General features: G+C 55.4%; 6 protein-coding genes across 6 annotated transcripts; 5 read left to right on the forward strand and 1 right to left on the reverse strand.

Moving 5' to 3' along the window:
* Window positions 1-25: 25 nt before the first annotated feature.
* Window positions 26-6,351, forward strand: DICSQDRAFT_66181 (beta and beta-prime subunits of DNA dependent RNA-polymerase; the record flags this gene model as incomplete). The annotated part of the gene is made up of 12 exons (XM_007368414.1): window positions 26-112; window positions 170-368; window positions 422-492; window positions 1,026-1,271; window positions 1,328-1,642; window positions 1,692-1,938; window positions 1,992-2,169; window positions 2,224-2,303; window positions 2,359-2,380; window positions 2,433-5,998; window positions 6,055-6,129; window positions 6,188-6,351. 12 exons carry the CDS (start codon window positions 26-28, stop codon window positions 6,349-6,351), a joined length of 5,250 nt encoding a protein of 1,749 aa, XP_007368476.1.
* Window positions 6,352-6,888: 537 nt separating this feature from the next.
* On the forward strand, window positions 6,889-10,321 carry DICSQDRAFT_66343 (vacuolar protein sorting-associated protein 35; the record flags this gene model as incomplete). Its single annotated transcript, XM_007368415.1, has 10 exons — window positions 6,889-6,993; window positions 7,053-7,149; window positions 7,204-7,510; window positions 7,568-7,859; window positions 7,921-8,448; window positions 8,504-8,649; window positions 8,701-9,118; window positions 9,168-9,764; window positions 9,820-9,969; window positions 10,037-10,321. The coding sequence occupies 10 exons, from the start codon at window positions 6,889-6,891 to the stop codon at window positions 10,319-10,321; spliced, it is 2,925 nt and encodes a 974-aa protein (XP_007368477.1).
* Window positions 10,322-10,635: 314 nt separating this feature from the next.
* DICSQDRAFT_109709 (uncharacterized protein) lies at window positions 10,636-11,815 on the reverse strand (the record flags this gene model as incomplete). Its single annotated transcript, XM_007368416.1, has 5 exons — window positions 11,693-11,815; window positions 11,402-11,632; window positions 11,120-11,341; window positions 10,852-11,028; window positions 10,636-10,794 (listed from the first exon to the last, which is right to left on the reverse strand). The coding sequence occupies exons 1-5, from the start codon at window positions 11,753-11,755 to the stop codon at window positions 10,636-10,638; spliced, it is 852 nt and encodes a 283-aa protein (XP_007368478.1). The 5' UTR covers window positions 11,756-11,815.
* A 1,793-nt stretch (window positions 11,816-13,608) lies between these two features.
* On the forward strand, window positions 13,609-14,619 carry DICSQDRAFT_66193 (WD40 repeat-like protein; the record flags this gene model as incomplete). Its single annotated transcript, XM_007368417.1, has 1 exon — window positions 13,609-14,619. A coding segment is annotated over one exon (1,011 nt), but the record flags the coding sequence as incomplete, so codon positions are not given.
* Window positions 14,620-15,133: 514 nt separating this feature from the next.
* Window positions 15,134-16,900, forward strand: DICSQDRAFT_109712 (alpha/beta-hydrolase). The gene is made up of 8 exons (XM_007368418.1): window positions 15,134-15,526; window positions 15,592-15,749; window positions 15,812-15,854; window positions 15,911-15,939; window positions 15,991-16,058; window positions 16,115-16,371; window positions 16,427-16,601; window positions 16,665-16,900. The coding sequence occupies exons 1-8, from the start codon at window positions 15,205-15,207 to the stop codon at window positions 16,828-16,830; spliced, it is 1,218 nt and encodes a 405-aa protein (XP_007368480.1). The 5' UTR covers window positions 15,134-15,204; the 3' UTR covers window positions 16,831-16,900.
* A 404-nt stretch (window positions 16,901-17,304) lies between these two features.
* Window positions 17,305-19,050, forward strand: DICSQDRAFT_109716 (FAD dependent oxidoreductase; the record flags this gene model as incomplete). The annotated part of the gene is made up of 4 exons (XM_007368419.1): window positions 17,305-17,618; window positions 17,686-17,986; window positions 18,039-18,154; window positions 18,213-19,050. The coding sequence occupies 4 exons, from the start codon at window positions 17,305-17,307 to the stop codon at window positions 19,048-19,050; spliced, it is 1,569 nt and encodes a 522-aa protein (XP_007368481.1).
* Between the last annotated feature and the right edge of the window lie 77 nt (window positions 19,051-19,127).

Raw genomic sequence — 19,127 nt, forward strand, 5'->3', positions numbered from 1 at the left:
CTTTTCCTGTCCCCTGTCGCCCACCATGCTAGGCCACCAGTTCGCGTACTCTGCGGCACCTGTCCGCAAAGTACGGGAGGTTCAGTTTGGTATCCTCTCTCCAGAGGAGATAGTACGTGGTTCTGTCCTTTTCTTGCATTTTCAACGCGTTTTTGATGACCAACGACAGAAAGCGTATTCTGTCGCCAAGATTGAACATCCCGAAGTCATGGACGAAACCACGCACAAACCCAAGATGGGAGGCCTGATGGATCCTAGAATGGGAACAATAGACCGTAACTTCAAGTGTCAGACGTGTGGAGAGGGGATGTCGGAGTGTCCAGGTCACTTTGGGCACATCGAGCTGGCGAGACCCGTTTTCCATCCTGGTGAGTGGCTATGGTAGCGTCCAACGCTTAATCACCTCATCTCGCACATCCAGGCTTCATCGTGAAAGTGAAGAAGATTCTAGAGTGCATATGTGTTAATTGCGGTCGTCTGAAGGCTGATAGCGTGAGTGACCGTTTCGTTCCTCCCTCTCGTTTCGCACCCCACCACCCAAATTTCTCGGGGCTCTCTCCAGACCCATGGAGAACCCCAAACCCGTACTGCGTCTGTCCTCGACAATCGAGGCGTTCTTCCACCCGCGACGAGGTCCGCGCGCGTTTTCGGTCGCTTGATCGCCGCGCGGTCCACTGCAGTCGTCCGGTCATGGTTGGACACGCGGTGCGTGGTGAAATGGGGGGCTGAGCGAGGAGTGCGGAAAAAATAAAGGGTAGGCTCGCTTGCGAGCTGCTCAGATGGATGCTCGACTGCCCTCGCTGTGACGCAGATTGAGGGGCATGTCTTGGGCGTTGCACTTGATACTCGATTGATGTAGCCCCCTGTTATTGTATTGGCTTTTTGAGATGCAGATCGCATGCCGCCTTCGCTGTCAATGCAGACAGTGTACCATCTCACTGTCTCGAGCGTCATGCTGACATTTTCACCTGCATATTCCTGCCCACAACCTTTATTCCAATGCTATTGGCCTTTCATATTGTAAGTCCGACCCTGCCTTTGCGGATCGCATCAGGCACGTCCGCGATCCGAAGGCGCGTATGCAAGCCGTCTGGAACTACTGCAAAAGCAAAATGATATGCGAGCCCGATGAGCCGAAGGACGAGAACGAAGGGGGCGATCAGGACGAGCCCAAGAAGGGCCATGGCGGTTGCGGGGCTCAGCAGCCTCTGATAAGGAAGGAGGGTCTCAAATTGTTCGTTCAGTACAAGCGTGGGAAGGACGAAGACGAGGTATGTGCCAGTCTGGCTCTACGTGGTTCCTATCTCATCCTTTGTAGGATGTTAAGTCGTTGCAGCCTGACAAGCGGTTGTTCCCACCGCACGAGGTGTACACCGCATTGAAGAAGATATCAGAATCGGATCTACATCTCCTCGGGCTCTCGGTCGACTACGCGCGACCAGAATGGATGATTCTGACAGTGCTCCCCGTACCTCCTCCGCCCGTTCGGCCCAGTATCGCGGTTGATGGTGGTACCATGCGCAGTGAGGACGACCTCACGTACAAGCTGGGCGACATCATCAAGGCCTCAGCTAATGTACGACGATGTGAGCAAGAGGGTGCGCCGGCGCACGTCATTAACGAGTTCGAGCAATTGCTGCAGGTACGCATGCTTGCCTGAGACGTCTGACTTCTTTGCTGATTTCCAGTAGTTTCATGTCGCAACGTACATGGACAATGACATCGCGGGTATTCCCCAAGCTTTGCAGAAGTCGGGTCGTCCAGTAAAGGCCATCCGCGCTCGCCTGAAGGGGAAGGAGGGTCGCCTTCGTGGTAACCTCATGGGGAAGCGTGTCGATTTCTCTGCTCGTACGGTCATCACCGGCGATCCTAACCTCGAGTTGGACGAGGTTGGTGTGCCGAGGAGCATTGCCATGAACCTGACTTTCCCCGAGCGAGGTGAGTTGGCGAGACCTAGCCTGACATCAGTGCCACAGCTGACTCGGAGACAGTGACGCCATATAATATCGCATACCTTCAGGAGCTTGTGCGGAACGGACCCACCGTCTACCCTGGTGCAAGATACGTTGTACGCGATACTGGAGAGCGAATAGACCTCCGGTACAACAAGCGTGCCGATGCTTTCTTGCAATACGGATGGATCGTTGAGCGGCATCTCAAAGACGGAGAGTGAGTACACCTATAATCGGCTGACACAAACACGTCTAATCGTTTGCCTTCTAGCTTCGTGCTATTCAACCGGCAGCCTAGTTTGCACAAGATGAGTATGATGAGCCACCGAGTCCGGCTCATGCCTTACTCCAGTGAGTATCTGTGTCTTCATTGCGTATCTTACACCGCGCTAACCTTGTGGCGTAGCCTTCCGACTGAACCTCTCCGTGTATGTTGATACCTAGCTCCAAGTCCTTCGACGTGACTGACTGTCAGTACAGTACGCCTCCGTACAACGCCGATTTTGACGGCGACGAGATGAACATGCACGTGCCCCAGAGCGAAGAGACGCGAGCAGAGCTCTCACAAATTGCTTGGGTACCTCGGCAGATCATTTCGCCGCAGGCCAATAAGCCGGTTATGGGTATCGTCCAGGACACGCTTTGCGGTATCAGGAAGTTCACGTTACGTGACACGTTCTTGGACTGGAACCAAGTCCAGAACATCCTGCTGTGGGTTCCGGACTGGGATGGCACTGTGCCGACACCTGCTATCATCAAGCCTAAGCCCATGTGGACAGGCAAGCAGTTGCTCAGCATGTGTATTCCTCGTGGTATCAACATCTTCCGTGCCCCCGACCCGAAATCTAACAACCCGGTATTCGACGACGGCATGATGATCGAGAACGGCGATATCGTCTTCGGAGTCGTGGAGAAGAAGACTGTCGGCGCCTCACAAGGAGGACTCGTCCACGTCGTATTCCGCGAGAAGGGCCCCGAGGCGACGAGGACGCTTTTTACGGGTCTTCAGCAGGTTGTCAACTACTGGTTGTTCCACAACGGCTTCAGTATTGGTATCGGTGACACAATCGCGGACAGAGGGACAATGGACTACATCCAGAAGCAGATCGCGGAGCGCAAGCAGAACGTCCTTCAGATCATGGACGACGCTTACCACGATCGTCTCAGGCCTTCACCCGGTATGACGATCCGCGAGTCGTTCGAGAAGAAGGTCGAGCGCGAGCTCAATCTGGCGCGTGACCACAGCGGTCAGTATGCCCAGAAGCATCTCAAGGAGGACAACAACGTCAAGCAGATGGTGGTCGCGGGTTCGAAGGGTTCCTTCATCAACATCTCACAGATGTCCGTTTGTGTCGGGCAGCAGTCGGTCGAGGGAAAGCGCATCCCATTTGGTTTCCGCCATCGTACCTTGCCCCACTTCACCAAGGATGACTTCAGTCCGGAGGCGCGTGGGTTCGTCGAGAACTCGTATTTGCGGGGTCTCACTCCCCAGGAGTTTTTCTTCCACGCTATGGCTGGTCGTGAAGGTCTCATCGATACCGCCGTCAAGACGGCTGAGACGGGTTACATCCAGCGACGTCTGGTGAAGGCCCTCGAGGACGTGCAAGTCTGCTATGACGGCACGGTCCGCAACTCGCTCGGTGACCTTATCCAGTTCATCTACGGAGAAGACGGTATGGACGGCGCGTTCATCGAGCGACAGAACATCGAGACGTTCGCTCTGAACAACACGCAGTTCGAGCACGACTTCCGTGTCGACGTCACGGACCCTCAAGGCGGCTTCCTTCCTGGCGTGCTGCAGGCGGGGCTAGACGACAGCTCCCTCGAACTTCAGGCGAAGTTGGACGAGGAGTTCGCCCAGCTAACTGAGGATCGACAGCTACTTCGCACCTGGATTTTCCCTAGCACTGACCCCGCCGCCCCTCGTTACCTTCCCGTCAACCTCCAGCGCATCGTTCAAAACGCGATCCAGATCTTCCACATTGACAGACGGAAGCCGAGCGACCTCGAACCCACCTACATCATCGATTCCGTCCGCGAGTTGTGCAACCGGCTTGTGGTGGTGCGCGGCGAAGGTTCGCTATCCAAGGAGGCCCAGCTCAACGCGACGCTCCTATTCCGCATGCACCTTCGTGCGACATTTGCCACTCGCCGTGTGCTTGAACGCTACCACCTCAACCGCGAGGCGTTTGAGTGGGTGCTTGGTGAAGTTGAGACCAAGTTCAACCAGGCAGTCGCACACCCCGGCGAGATGTGTGGTACTCTCGCAGCGCAGTCGATCGGTGAGCCGGCAACCCAGATGACATTGAACACGTTCCACTACGCTGGTGTATCGAGCAAGAATGTCACGCTGGGTGTTCCACGTCTCAAGGAGATCATCAATGTCGCGACGAACATCAAGACGCCCTCGCTCAACGTCTACCTCGAGCCGGAATTTGCGAGGGATGCGTTGCTGGCCAAGAATGTGCAGCAGGAGCTCGCGTTCACCTCCCTTCGCACTGTCACTGCCGCCGTCGAGATCTGGTACGACCCCGACCCGAGCTCCACCATCATCCCGGATGACGAGGACTTCGTTCATGCCTTCTTTGCCATTCCTGACGAGGAAGTCGAGCAGAAGCTGCACCTTATGTCGCCCTGGCTGCTCCGTCTGGAGCTTGACCGTGCGAAGATGATCGATCGCAAGCTGACGATGACCTACGTCGCGAATCGGATCGCGCAGAGCTTCAAGACGGACCTTTTCGTGATCTGGAGTGAGGACAACTCTGAGAAGCTCGTTGTCCGGTGTCGAGTACTCGGTGGTGCCGACAAAGACGAGGACGACTTAGGACAGGTTGAAGAGGACATCTTCCTGCGGCAACTCGAGAACACCATGCTGAACTCTGTCGAGCTTCGCGGTGTCCCGGGTATCCAGCGTGCCTTCTTGCTGGAGCACGACAAGATCAACATCTCGCCGACGGGAAGCATCGAGGCGCGTTCGGAGAAGGAGTGGGTGCTCGAGACGGACGGTGTCAATTTGAAGACCGTCATGTGCATCGACGGTGTTGACTTCAAGCGGACATACTCCAACAACTGCGTCGAGGTCTTCGACGTCTTGGGTATTGAAGCAGCTCGTGCTGCCATCATGAAGGAACTCCGAAATGTCATCGAATTCGACGGTTCGTACGTTAACTACCGCCATCTCGCGCTCCTCTGCGACCTCATGACACATCGCGGCACACTCATGGCCATCACTCGCCACGGTATCAACCGCGCGGACACGGGCGCGCTCATGCGTTGTTCGTTCGAGGAGACGGTCGAGATTCTCATGGAGGCCGCCGCAGTTGGAGAGAAGGACGACTGTCACGGTATTGCCGAGAACATCTTGTTCGGACAGATGGCACCTATGGGTACAGGCGCTTTCGAAGTCGCCCTCGACATCGACATGTTGAAGGACGTCATTGTTGACCACCGCTTGCCAGTGCAAACGATGCTCGCAGCGCAGGCCGACGGTGGTATGACCCCTGGTCAGGTCGCGATGACGCCGTACGACAGCAACTCGCCAATGTGGGCCCAGGACGTGTCATTCAAGGGCGAGACCGCCGCGTTCTCGCCTCTAGCCGTCAACGGCGGTGAGGAGGCACCGGCGTCTTACAACCTCACGGGCTTCGGCATAAGCCCCATGGGTGCACACGGAGCGATGTCGCCTGCAGGGGCCGGCTACAGTCCAAGCTCGCCCAACGCGTACTCGCCCACGTCGCCGTACCTTGCGCAGTCGCCATTTGCAGGTGCGACCTCACCTATGGGCACTTCGCCCTACGCGACCTCGCCATTCTACGACCGCAGTCACGGCGCGACCTCGCCGACGTACTCACCGACGTCGCCTGCGCTGAACCTCACGTCGCCTGGGTACTCGCCAACGAGCCCGCGCTACTCCCCGACCTCTCCCTCCTTCTCCCCTACCTCGCCCCGCTACAGCCCCCAGTCCCCGTCCTTCAGCCCTACCTCTCCTCGCTACTCGCCTACGAGCCCCTCGTTCTCGCCTGCTTCTCCGCGATACTCACCGACTTGTAAGTGCTCGGCTTACCCTGACATACCTGTCCGATCTAACCCTTCTGCATATCAGCTCCCGCACAGATGTCGCCCACGTCGCCCAAATACTCACCTACCTCCCCAACCTCGCCGGCGTCACCGAGATATTGTAAGCAGCACTCGTCGTTCTACGTACATAATGCATGATCCCTGACCATGATTCGCAGCACCCACTTCCCCTGCCTACTCCCCCACCTCCCCCGCATATTCCCCCGCGTCGCCTGCTTACAGCCCGACGTCGCCGCAATGGTCGCCGTCCAGCCCAGCGCAGAATCAGAATGGAACGACGAACCGCGGACACTCGTACAGCACGTCGCCGTCTTGGGATTGAAACTCAGTATATATAGTACACGCCACAGGGATTCTTGACCTTAGTCGAACTTCATCGTGATCTAGCTCTCTCACAACGCAAACCATGTAGATTAATTGACTCCATCAGTACTACAGTATTATAACGTCTCGCCAGTGCCCATGTTTATTGATAGCTGTTGCATGTTTGAATGACAGCTGTTGTGGGTATACTGGACTGTTGGTGTGCGTCTGCAGCTTGAGAAGAAGTCGTTTCTGGGTGACTGTACGCCTATATCAATGCCACTCGGATAGCGATCAGATGGGGAAGTTGAGGATGAACACGAGTGAACGTTGGACGCTGGTGAACGCGGTGAGAACTGGGCCGCATGCGCAGCTGGAGAGACGGTGGCGGAGAGTTACCGTAAGAGGCAAGAGCGCGCTCGCCCTGGCTAGGGATTGCGCAGACAGGCCACCTCTTCGTCATTCACCGTCCACGTCCATTTCGGCCACTACCTCGACGTTGCCTGGCAGCGTCCTCTCTCTATTTGCTGGACCTGCCGGATAAGGTTTCGCAAGAATGTCCGTGTCCGGACCAACCATAGCACCTGTGGAGGAGGGCAAGTTGCTCAGTGAATCCCTGAGTACCGTGAAGATTCAAGTCCAACAGATGAAGCGGCATCTGGTATGTACGCGTCTTATGTACGACTTACTCTGTATCTCATCCTGCATGACGTACTGTAGGAACTCGACCAGCTAATGGACGCGCTCAAGAGCGCGAGCTTGATGCTGGCCGAGCTTCGCACATCCTCGCTCTCGCCCAAACAATACTATGAGCTTTGTACGTCATTACTCCCTCTTCGCGTTCTTGTCGCAAGCTCACGAACTCCATAAGATATGGCTGTCTTCGATGCCCTTCGTCACTTATCCAACTATCTATATGACGCACACGTCCAAAACCGACACCACCTCGCCGATCTCTACGAACTTGTACAATATGCCGGAAACATTGTCCCCCGTCTGTACCTCATGATCACTGTCGGTTCCGTGTACATGTCTATTCCCGACGCACCCGTGAAGGAGGTCATGAAGGACATGCTGGAGATGTCTCGCGGAGTGCTGCATCCCATCAGAGGGTTGTTCCTGCGCCATTACCTTAGCGGTCAGACGAGGGATCACCTACCTATCGGGGATGATGCTGGGTGCGTACTTTACTCTTCATGCTCGGCTCACTGTACCGACAAGCACTTCGCGTGCAGTCCCAAGGGCAACCTCCAGGACTCTATTAACTTCGTGCTCACCAACTTCATCGAGATGAACAAGCTATGGGTACGACTTCAGCACCAAGGCCATTCAAGAGATCGCGAGAAGAGGGAAATGGAGCGTAAGGAGCTGCGCATCCTCGTCGGCACGAACCTCGTCCGCCTGAGCCAGTTAGAAGGCGTTGACCTCGACATGTATCAGAAGATAATACTTCCTAGCATCCTGCAGCAAATTGTCGTTTGCAAGGACGTTATTGCGCAAGAGTACCTCATGGAGGTCGTTATCCAAGTACGTCGTCGTCTTGAGGCACCCAATCTGGCGCATTGTCCCAACGCGCGTATGCTACCAGGTCTTCATCGACGAGTTCCACCTCTACACCCTCGGTCCCTTCCTCTCCGCCACCGCACAACTACACCCCAAGGTCAATATCAAGCAGATTGTCATCGCGCTGATCGACCGACTGGCCGCATACGCAGCGCGTGAGGCGGAGAACGAGGATCCCGAAGAGACGAAAAGGCAGGAGGAGGCCGCGGCCCGTCGTCTGGCCGAGAAGGTCAAGCAAGCGCGAGGCCTGCGACATAACGACGAGGGCGTATCGTCCCCCGTAAGCGAATCGGCACCGACGCTTAACAACGAGTGGGGTTCGCCGCCCACGAGCCCTGTAGCCGCCGAAAAGTCTCAAGAGGCGACGTCTCCCGTTGTGAATGGCAACGGTACTGCTGAAGGTGGTGAGGAGGAGAAGGGGGGGAAGGATGGGAAGGGCAAGGAGAAGGAGAAGTTGGAGCCGGAGCCGGAGCAGGTCAAGAAGTTCAGAGGTGTTCCGGAGAACGTGAAGCTGTTCGAGGTATTCTGGCATCAAGTGGTAGAGCTTATCAAAGTGAGTGATTTGTCCGTGAGCACCTCATTTAGTTGCTCATGTTATGCTCGTATAGGCTCGTCCGGACCTCTCAATACAGGATATAACCGCCCTTTTGGTTTCGCTAACAAACCTGTCACTAAGCTGTTATCCGGATCGACTCGAATATGTGGATCAGATTCTCGGATTTGCGGCAGAGAAAATCACGGAGTTCAAAGACAGGTAAGCACATGAATTCTCATCAAAGGCGTTGCTGAAGAGGAAGAATCACAGCCCTGACCTGCACCATCCGCAAACGACTGCTAACCTTTCCGCACTGCTCAATGCGCCCATCAACTCCTACCAATCAGTCCTCACCCTCCTCGCACTACAGCAGTATACTGCGCTCCTCACACAGCAGCCGTACTCAACACGACGTACACTCGCCCATTCCCTCGTCTCCTCTGTTCTAAAGAACGAGACCGTCATTGAGACGCCTGAGGATGTCAATGGCATCCTTGAGCTGTGTCACGTTCTCATCCGTGATCAGCAAGATGCTGCGACTGGTCCCATGCACGCTCAGCAATTGGGCGGGAAGGACCCCCGGAGAGGACCCTATTACAACGAGCGGGAGGAACTGGCTGAGGAGCAGGGTTGGGTTGCGCGCATGATCCACCTCTTTCGGTCAGAAAACCTGGATGTCCAGTTCGAGGTGCGTGAGCTACAGTATTCATCAGGAAACACAACTCATTTCTCGGCAGGTCCTGCAAACGGCAAGGCGACACTTCGAGACCGGCGGCGACCGAATGCGCTACACTTATCCTGCACTCATCACATCTGCGATCAAGCTGTGCAGAAGATACAAGAACCGCGAGCACCTCGAGGACGACTGGCAGTCCAAAGTGTCCACGATCCTCAAGTTCGTCCGCCAACTCAACTCGATTCTCTCCTCCAACGTCGAAGCGCCCACAATCGCGCTTCGTCTTTTCCTCCTTGCCGCACAGGTCGCCGACGAGTGCGGGTTCGAGAACCTTACGTACGACATGTATGTCGACGCATTCACCGTGTACGAGGATAGCATCTCGGAGAGCCGCGCACAGCTCCAGGCGATCACCCTCATTATTGGCACGCTACAGGGCGCGCGAGTGTTCAGCGAGGACAACTACGACACGCTAATCACGAAGGCTGCACTGCACGGTGCGAAGCTACTCAAGAAGCCTCACCAGGCGAGCGCGGTGAATTTGGCGAGTCATCTGTGGTGGCAGGAGGTACCCCCTGAGGAGGAACCGGCTGAAGCGGAAAAAGAGGGCGAGAAGCAGAACGGGACGAAGGAAGAGGGAGAGAAGAAGGCGGTGAGTGTTCGTTTTGACAAGCTCGGCTTGGATGATCTTTTGACAGGGCGGGTCATTTTAGTATCCTCTGCAAGATAGCAAGCGCGTCCTGGAGTGCCTCCAGAAGGCGCTTCGGATCGCGAACTCTGCCACTGAGGAGATCATCACTATTCAGCTGTACTGCGATACGCTCGACCAGTACTTGTACTACCTCGACCGGGGTGCACCAGCGGTGAGCATCGTCCATCTCTCAATGTTATCTTTCAATGGTACTTATGTCGCCCACTCGACTTCTCCAGGTCACGCCAAAGTTCGTTAACAGCCTTGTCGAGCTCATCACGTCCTCAATCGACAACATCGCGTCACCGGACGTGCACCCCGCCCAGCGCGCCCCGCCTGGGCTGCTCGAAGGCGTGCAGACCCCGGAAATGATCACGCGTCACTTCCGCAACACGCTCCTGTACATACTGACGAAGAAAGCAGCTGCGGAAGCCCCGGGCGCCACCCCTGGTGCGGCGGAGTCAAGATGGGACGACGTCGACATCGTCGGGGCGCTGCTCAAGATGGGCATCCCGACTCGGTGAGGGTCGAACGTCTTTGTAGGAGCAGGGCCGCGAATATGTAGTGCTGCGCGAAACGTACCGAACTCAGCGCTATGTACTGGGCGGAGGCGAGAGTCGAGGGAAGGGATGGGATGGACTCGGCTGGTTCCTCATGCGATTTATTCACCTTGTTGTCTGTTGTGGTTCCGTAGATACCTTTACGACCTTCATATGTATAATGCATTTGTTACTGCTCTCCTATTCGGGTTCTCTTCATCTGGATAGACTCTGACCTTGCAGACAATCGAGGAAGAGTAAGGTGTACAACATATATAACAGTGTACAGACGAGACATGCTATGAGGGTTGGGGGTACGCTTCTGCGAGTGTAGCTGCGAGGTCGCGGAGGCGCGTGGCGGGGACAAGCGCCATCCGGCCTCCTATGTCAAGGCCGAACGAGTCGGCATCCCTTGGTTGGGAATGCGTAAAGGTGTAATCCAGCGTATGCGTGGCGAACTGTGTGTACGAGGGATCAGACATATATCTTCGGAGACGTGTAAAGACGTAGCGTACCCTGCGGATATAGTTGTCCTCGGGGTGGAATGGATACACCCCCGCTGCAGGTGGAGGATTGGATTGTTTCTGTCGTTTCGTTGGCGGGGCGGAGGCTTGGAGCTCTGCCGCTTCTTCGGCTGTGAGGCGGTAGATGCGAGAGATGATGAGGAGATGCTTGAAGTCGTACGGCTCGTTCTATACATATCCGTATGAGTGTATCAGTACGCATAGTGCGGACGAAAGATGACAATTTATGGGGATCACACGAAGAAATGTAGAGACATACGTCGTCGAGAGCCCATTGGATTTCGTCTGCGAGCATCCGGTACATGTGCGGCATGATTTGCACGGGCATGTTGATGAGACGCTCCGAGAAGATGAAACCGACGTGGTCAGAAGACGCCAAGCCAGTCAGCCCTAGTAGCGTTTGAAGCTTGGAGTGGAGGACGGGGTCCGCTGACGATTTTTCGAGGATGTACGCGATGAGCGCTTTTATGGATGGCCGGTCCTGCGCCAGAGTCTATGAACCAGCTATTCATAAAGGGGCTATAGGTGCGTGGGTACATACCTTGTGTACGTTGAGATTCAACACGGTCAAGAACGCATACGGATCGCTCTCCTTCCCATCGCATTTTACGGTTGTGCCGACAAGAGGCTGGGAAAGGATGAGATCGGCAAGGTCGTGTAGAGGGAGGTCCTGAGCGTCGGCGTTGAAGAGCTGAGTGAGAAGACGCTTGGTTGCTAGATAATCGATGTCCGCGTTCGGGTCGAAGAACTCGAAGTCGACATCGACGAGACTCTACTGGCGGGCCGAGAGATGAGGTACTTGGGTGCATCTCCGGAGACGGACTAGACATACCCGTTCCGAATCAGACTCGTTGTCCGAGGATGCCCTTTCTGCTTGCTGCTTTCTCTTTGCCATGATGTTGTCTGTAACGAGGACGGCTGTTGCCTGAATCTGGAGCGTTGGTGCAAATCGAGCGGAGGAACAGGATGTTTGGGATAAGCGCCTGTGTCTGATCTTCGAATCTTCTTGTCCTGATCAGGCAAAAGCTGAATATCGAATAGCCGTCGCTAGCAGCCGCACCTCTCAAGACCCATCAACAAATTCATACTGCCCTCTGAAGAGGGCCGCTCAATTCTTGAGGACGCAGGACGCAGGACGCACTCAGAGCACAACTGATGGATGTGATGGGCTAGCCGAACCTGCCGCATATGGCAAGGTACCAACCTCATCTCTTGTGCCCGTTGTTTTCCAAGGGGTCTGTCGTGTCCCAAACCTAACAGAAAAATATGAATCGCGAGTATGTTGAAGACGAAGGCTTTCCGCGTCGATTGACATTATCCTTGAGGCACTTTGTGAGGGGGGATGAGTGTTATCGTCGCTCGAGGGGTTTCGAAGGCGAGCTCGTCGGCTAGTCTCGCTTAGCCCATCACCTCCATCAATGGCCTCTGAACGCGTCCTGCGTCCTGCGTCCTCAAGAATTGAGCGGCCCTAAGACCGATGTTCTATGGACAACAACGCGAACTGCCTGCATCTCTCGTCTTTGGTTTCATCTACCCTGCAGTTCCCAGTGCTTCCATGGGAGGTCATTGAGAGTGTCATCGATCTCTGTTCCGGCGACAAGGCCACACTGCGCGCTTTCGCTCTTACCTGCAGCCAGCTCCATCCTCGTAGTCTCTTCATTCTCTTCACTGATGTCGACATACAGAGCCCGAATCAGCTCATTCATTTCTACGATGCTGTCCAAGCTCAGCCGCACCTCCGGCCTATCGTGCAATCTCTGTCGTTTCCGTGGGACGATTTCTCTCCATTCCCACTGCTGTCCATTCTCCCCGGTCTCCGTCATGTCACATTCGATAGGAATTCTTTGGTCAGAATAGACGATACCCAACTCAGCCACCCCACTCCCCTCTGCGGCAGGCAATTCGCGACTAGCCTTCGGAGCCTAACGGTTCGCGGGGCGTGGTTCCAAACGCGAACCACCTTCATTCGCCTCCTCTCAGCCTTCCCGAACATCGAAAACCTTACCTGCGAGCGTCTGTCAATCGATGCACATGCTCCCCTGGTGTCAGGTAAATTATCTTGTCGACTGCAACTGCAAACGCTGAATGTGAGCATTTTCATGATCGTTCGTGTAATCTGATCGTAACTCTCTGAGTTTCCTTTCAGATACTTCGATGTGAGGACGAACGCGTTGCAGAGCTCCTGTTTCAGATAGCTCAACTGGAGATCGTTGATCCCCTTGCGATTCCGGAACGTTTTCGTTCGTAATTCATTCCGTCTCCTAGTCAATCCACCGTGACATACCTCATTGATTTGGATCAGAATCATTATCTATGTCGCCTCCGCAATCAGGCGAGAATCGCCAGACTTCCTTAACATGGTGGATACGAGCCGTGACCAGGGACCTCCAACATGCCATCCAAGTCTTACGTGGGACAAAACAAACAGCGATGAGAGATGTCACTCTGGTCCTCTGGCATTCCAAGGTTTGGAATCTGTACAACGAATGCCGTCGACCTGCCAACCTGGAGCTCTGCGCCACATTGGAGGAGGTTCTGCTCAGATTTCCCTCCCATCGCGTACTATTGACAGTACTTGGAGGATCAGTTTTGAATGTCCGGAAGACGATCTGCTGGCCGGACGAGATCTGCAGGTGCTTCCGTCCACTGCGCGAGAAATGGGCATTGACCGCAGACGTCAGATACAGTGAGTCTCATCCACCCGCAGCGATTCTGAGTTGGATGTTGACTTGAGTAGCTGGTAAACCTGGGCATGACTCGAGGGCTACCGCCCTTGTCGTCTCCTCCGATGGGCGGTGGGTAGCGACAGCGTCCCGGGATTCAACCATTATCCTTTGGGATGCCCGAGATACAAATATCTCGCAAGAGTGGTTTTCCCATGACCCAGGGGTCTGGTATCTTGCATTCTCACCAGACAGCCGATACCTCGCGTCCGTAGGTGTAGATGGGAAGGTGATCATCTGGGACATCAGCCGCAGCTCACACCAAGTCACCGTTCTCGAAGGTTACACCACCCCCCTCAGAGGCTGCTCGTGGTCCGAGAGTGGTGCTTACATCGCAGCTCTAGACAACGATGGCACTATACGACTCTGGGATGGCCGAACATTACAACCACTACCCCTTGACGGCGCCAACAAAAGACAGGAAGACATGCTCTTATTCTCTCCTGATGGCCACTGGCTTTTTGCCCACAATCTGGACAGCTCTGGCATTTGGGATGTTGCATCTGGCACATACCTCGCCCTCCAGCGAGGCGGGCCCGATCATCCCTGCAGCGCTGCATTCAGTCGCTCGAGTACACGCGTCGCTGTTGGATACTATCGTGGGAGCATCCACGTTTGGGATATAGCGGCTAGACGGGAGCCTCTGCTCTTAGAGGCGCATGAATCTTTCGTTCATGATGTGGTGTTTTCCCCCGATGGTCGGCTACTCCTGTCGGCGTCATGGGACAAGACGATGAAGATATCGGATGCACGCACAGGTGCCGTGGTCCGGTCGCTTGACGGACACAAGGGTCGGGTGCACAAGGCGTGCTTCTCCCCGTGCGGGAGGTACATCGCCTCTGCATCTGTTGACAAGACGGTGAGGGTGTGGAGGACGGGCGATGGATCGTGTTTGGCGACCCTTTCCGACCACGGTGAGGCGGTCTGGGAAGTCGCGTTCACCCCTGATGGGACGATGTTGTGGTCTGCAGCAGACAATGGGACAGTTTGGGGTCGCCGTGTACAGGATATCGTTCCAGATGATTTTGAACTGTAGATATTGTATGCTGATGGTCCTTGCTCCGTTGCGCATCCCATGTCTACATCAGAATGTATGTATGTTGACCGCCAGTGGAGCCTCGATCTCGCCGCTCGCAGCGCGGCGACCCTGAACACCCCCTCGATGTCATACTAAAGCACTCGAGGACAATCGAGGAGCACAACGTACAGAGCGTTTTTGCGAACGACTAGGAGGTGCAGGAATTTTCTTGCTATTTGCGCTTCAGCCTACAAGCTGGCCGGCCAGGGCTGCCACTTGTAGGGGTGTCCGAGGTTTGAACAATGCAGAGGACTACACATGCTGGCGTCAAGGTGGTATCGACAGGTATAACGTTTCAAGTCGAATCAAGCAGTGAGTAACTGGCGGTCCCGTGTATTGCTGATGATCATTGTCATGTTCTGTAGCTCACGGCGGTACTTGAACCGCGGCCCGTATTCGCCAGCGCTTCTTTCATGACGCAAGTACATACTAATAGCGCGGTCACGGTCGCATATAACGCGACTACGGGCTACAGCTTCCTGCGCCGTGTCTTCTTGACAGCCATTATCTGTCTGCCTACACCTGCCCTTCTGGTCACTTAGAATGGCGACAACAGAGACTCCTTTCCTGCTTTCTGTGCCTGAAGTGGACATCGAACTATTGCGTCAAAAGCTCGAGACAACCCGCTTCCCTGACGAACTGGAGGATGCAGGCTGGAATTATGGAGTACCACTCGCACACGTCAAACGGCTCGTGGCCCGCTGGAAGGACGAGTTCGATTGGCGCAAATCTGAAGCCGAGATCAACAAAATTCCGCAATACACCCGCGACATTGACGTAGAAGGATTCGGCACCTTGAATATCCACTACGTACACCAGCGCAGTCGGCTCGACAGCGCCATCCCGCTCTTGTTCATCCATGGCTGTGAGTTCTCGCATATTGCATAGTCTATAGCTCAGCTTCCGGCGCGCTGACGAATTAGTGTCTAGGGCCTGGGCACTTTTTGGAGGTCAGAAGGATACTCCCGTTGTTGACATCCGACACTCCGGATCAGCCCAGTTTCCACGTCGTCGCCCTAAGTCTTCCTGGTTTCGGGTTCTCTGAGGCCCCGACGAAGCAAGGGTTTGCTGCGCGCCAGTATGCTGAGGTACGAGCATGTTCGCATGAAGTAGTCTGTCTGTTGCCCTCACACACAGTCGCCTCGTCCAGGTGGCAAACAAGCTCATGATCAGCCTCGGTTACAACGAATACGGTACGCCTGAGCTCCCGCCCATAGCTCCTGCTATACTCAGTACGTTGCACATCCAGTTGTCCAAGGAGGAGATTGGGGCCATTACGTCAGTCGCGCACATACGATTACAATGTGAAACTTATCTTAACCTCTCAAGATCGCTGGCTACTTAGCTACCTTCTACGCCCACACTCACGTCAAAGACTGGCTCTCTAACTACACAAAGTACCGTGTCCGTTCCATGCATTCCTACGGCTTCAACTCATGGTCTCTGTAATCAGCGCACAGCCGCCTTCTTTTGGGACGTTCCCTTGGCTCTACCTCACGCACCTGATTACTCCATACACCGCGCGAGAGAAGCGAGGTCTACAACTTACTGCAGGTTTCAGACAGCAGGGCAGCGGCTACTCTCACGAACAGGCTACGCGGCCACAGACCATTGGCTACTCCCTTGCTGACTCGCCTGTTGGTCTCCTGGCGTGGATTTACGAGAAACTAGTTACGTGGACCGACGCTTACCCTTGGGAGGATGATGAAGGTGTGTCTCGACGGTCATAGCTCTGTCGAAGGGCACTTAAATAGTTTCGCACAAGTCCTCGAATGGGTATCTATTTATTGGTTCTCCCGTGCCGGGCCTGCGGCCTCCGTCAGAATATACAAGGAGATGACTGACGGCTTCAGACGGCCGGCCGTGGTGGGCGTTCAGTGGACGTCTATTCCTTTCGGGTATTCGGCCTTCCCGAAGGAGCTGAACCAGGTCCCGAGAAAGTTAGATCACATATTTAGGTCGGCTTGCTGATCTGAAAAGCAAAAGCTGATGTTCTGTGGCAGGTGGCTTCAAACCCTGGGCAATCTGGTGTTCGAGTCGGTCCACTCGCATGGAGGGCACTTTGCGGCGCACGAGGAGCCCGAGGAGCTTGTGAGGGATATCAGGAACATGTTTGGGAAGGGAAGGCCTGCGGCTGGAGTAGTTCCAGGAAAGAACGGTTATGCGTGAATGCTTGTAGCGGGTTACGCACATTACGCAGCGTGTTCGGAACATCCATTTTGTGCTACATAGATTGAAAGGCTATGGCTTCTGCGCTTGCCACGCTGACCGCAAAGACCATTGATGCAATGAGTAACAGAACATAATATATGGCGTGGACTTGCTACCGTACATGAACTTGAGGACCTCGACGTCATCGCAAGGCTGTAGATCACAAGCGCGGGCAGTTGCCACGAGGCGTGCTTACAACTGCGGTAGAGCTTGCAGCTGTCGTGCTCTATGCACAGTATCGTCGGAAAGGTGTACCATTGACGGAGCGGGTTGTCATCGTTGCTTAGCAAGCTACATACTCATGTGGGGTATATCGGTGCGGTTATTGAGATAGGTGTGGATCAAGGTGGGAATAGGAGGCGGGAGCGTTTGGGACCAGGCTTGCCGGGAGAACATCACTCGCCTTCCCCATCGACGTCGTGGTCGCCCGCCATGGGTGCTCTCGTATCCACCGCAAAGCTCTTCTTCTACGCCACACTTCAACTCCGCAAGACATTTGAAGTGCTCAAAAAGCGAATAGAGACATCCCCAGGTCTCCCCGTTCATAACCCCACCCTCCCCCTTTGGACCGTTCCTGCTGCTCAGATCCCACAGGAGGATCATGGAGAGCTTCCCGAGTATGCCGACATAGTCATCGTCGGATCTGGCATCACTGGAACGTCGTTCGCCTACAATGCCTTGACATCTCCTGGGCTCAAGGTCGTCATGCTCGAAGCGCGCGCCGTCTGCTCGGGAGCTACTGGCAGGTATACGCTGCAGAAACTTGCAAGCAAGCCAAAGCATCGACGCTGATGCTGACGAGGACTATCGCAGGAATGGCGGGCATATCAACCCGCCGCTCTATCATGACTACATGGATTTGAAAAAGAAACACGGCGAGCACGTCGCCAAGGTCATGGTCGCCTTCCGGCGATCCCATATCACTGAGATGCAGCGAATTGCATCTGAGGAGGACATCCAAAAGCAGTCTCAAGTCCGCGAGACGGAGCATCTTGACGTCTATACCTGTCCGACGGTTTTCGCCGAGGCAGTGGAGAACCTGGCGAAATGGAAGGCGGAGATGCCTCTCGAGTCGAGCTCCTTCGTCGTCCACGAAAGGGAGGAGGCGATCAAGGCGAGACCCCTCATGCACCTCCGCGCTGCTCGTCGCTAACGTCTCTTGTCAGAAATATCACCTTTCTGATGACGTTGTCGGCTGCATCTCTAACACGGGAGGTGCAATGCACCCCTACCGTTTTGTGACATCCCTCCTTTCTATTCTGTTGGACCGTCACCCCAACAAGTGAGCCGCACAAATCTCCTCTCACAATGCTCGCACCTTGACTTGTCTTACATCTCAGCTTCCGCATCTTCTCCCACACACCCTGCACAGCAGTCACCACAGATGCCTCTTCGTCTTCCTACGTAATCCACACGTCGCGCGGCACCCTGCGCGCAAAGCACGTAGTCCACGCGACAAACGGCTGGACCGCGCATCTAGTGCGGCCCCTCCTCACGAAGATCGCTCCCGCACGCGGCAACATGTCCGCCCAGCGCCCGGGCACCGCGCTGCACCGCTCGACGCTCTCGGGCTTCCGCTCGTTCGTGTTCTACCGCGAAGGCGTCGGCTACGACTACCTCACGCAGCTCCCCTCGGGCGAGCACGAGCTCATGTTCGGCGGAGGGTGGGCCACGGCCTGTGACGCGAATGGCCTGCCTGAGATTGGCATCGCGGACGACAGCGTCGTCAATCATGTCAACCAGAGCTACCTCGCTGGGGCCCTCCCGCGATATTTCGGGACGCGCAATTGGGGGCGAGATGCGTCCCCCGCACCAGAGGAGGGTGAGATATGGGGTGAGGAGAGGACGAAGGCAGAGTGGAGCGGGATTTTGGGGATCTCGGCGGACATGCTGCCGTGGGTTGGGAGGTTGCCGGAGAAGGTGTCCGGGCGCGCGCAGCCGAAGACATTACAGGAGAGGGATAAGAGTGTGCGGACGGCCGCGCCGGGAGAGTGGGTCGCTGCGGGGTACACAGGAGAAGGGATGGTGCATGCATGGATGAGCGGCAAGGCGCTCGCATACATGGTCCTGGACCGGGATGAGGAAACCAGGGAGTGGTTCCCCGATGTGCTTAGGGTCACTGAGAAGAGGTGGAAGGAGGCCAAAATCGAGGACCTCTTTGCTCGGTTCATGTCGTAGGACCCAGATCTGACATATGCGACTCGTATGTCTATGCATTGGATTGATACTTTGGTTTGTAATGGATACATGGGACT

This window comes from Dichomitus squalens (assembly GCF_000275845.1).
Source record: "Dichomitus squalens LYAD-421 SS1 unplaced genomic scaffold DICSQscaffold_35, whole genome shotgun sequence".
Lineage (NCBI taxonomy): Eukaryota > Fungi > Basidiomycota > Agaricomycetes > Polyporales > Polyporaceae > Dichomitus > Dichomitus squalens.

What these genes read in the sequence shown, in the direction of transcription:
- DICSQDRAFT_109712 (XM_007368418.1), top strand. Translation starts at nt 15,205, where the DNA reads ATGGCGACAACAGAGACTCCTTTCCTGCTTTCTGTGCCTGAAGTGGAC. An exon ending in CTGCGCGCCAGTATGCTGAG is followed by an intron (nt 15,750 to 15,811) that starts GTACGAGCATGT and finishes CGCCTCGTCCAG; the next exon opens with GTGGCAAACAAGCTCATGAT. An exon ending in TGGCTCTCTAACTACACAAA is followed by an intron (nt 16,059 to 16,114) that starts GTACCGTGTCCG and finishes CTCTGTAATCAG; the next exon opens with CGCACAGCCGCCTTCTTTTG.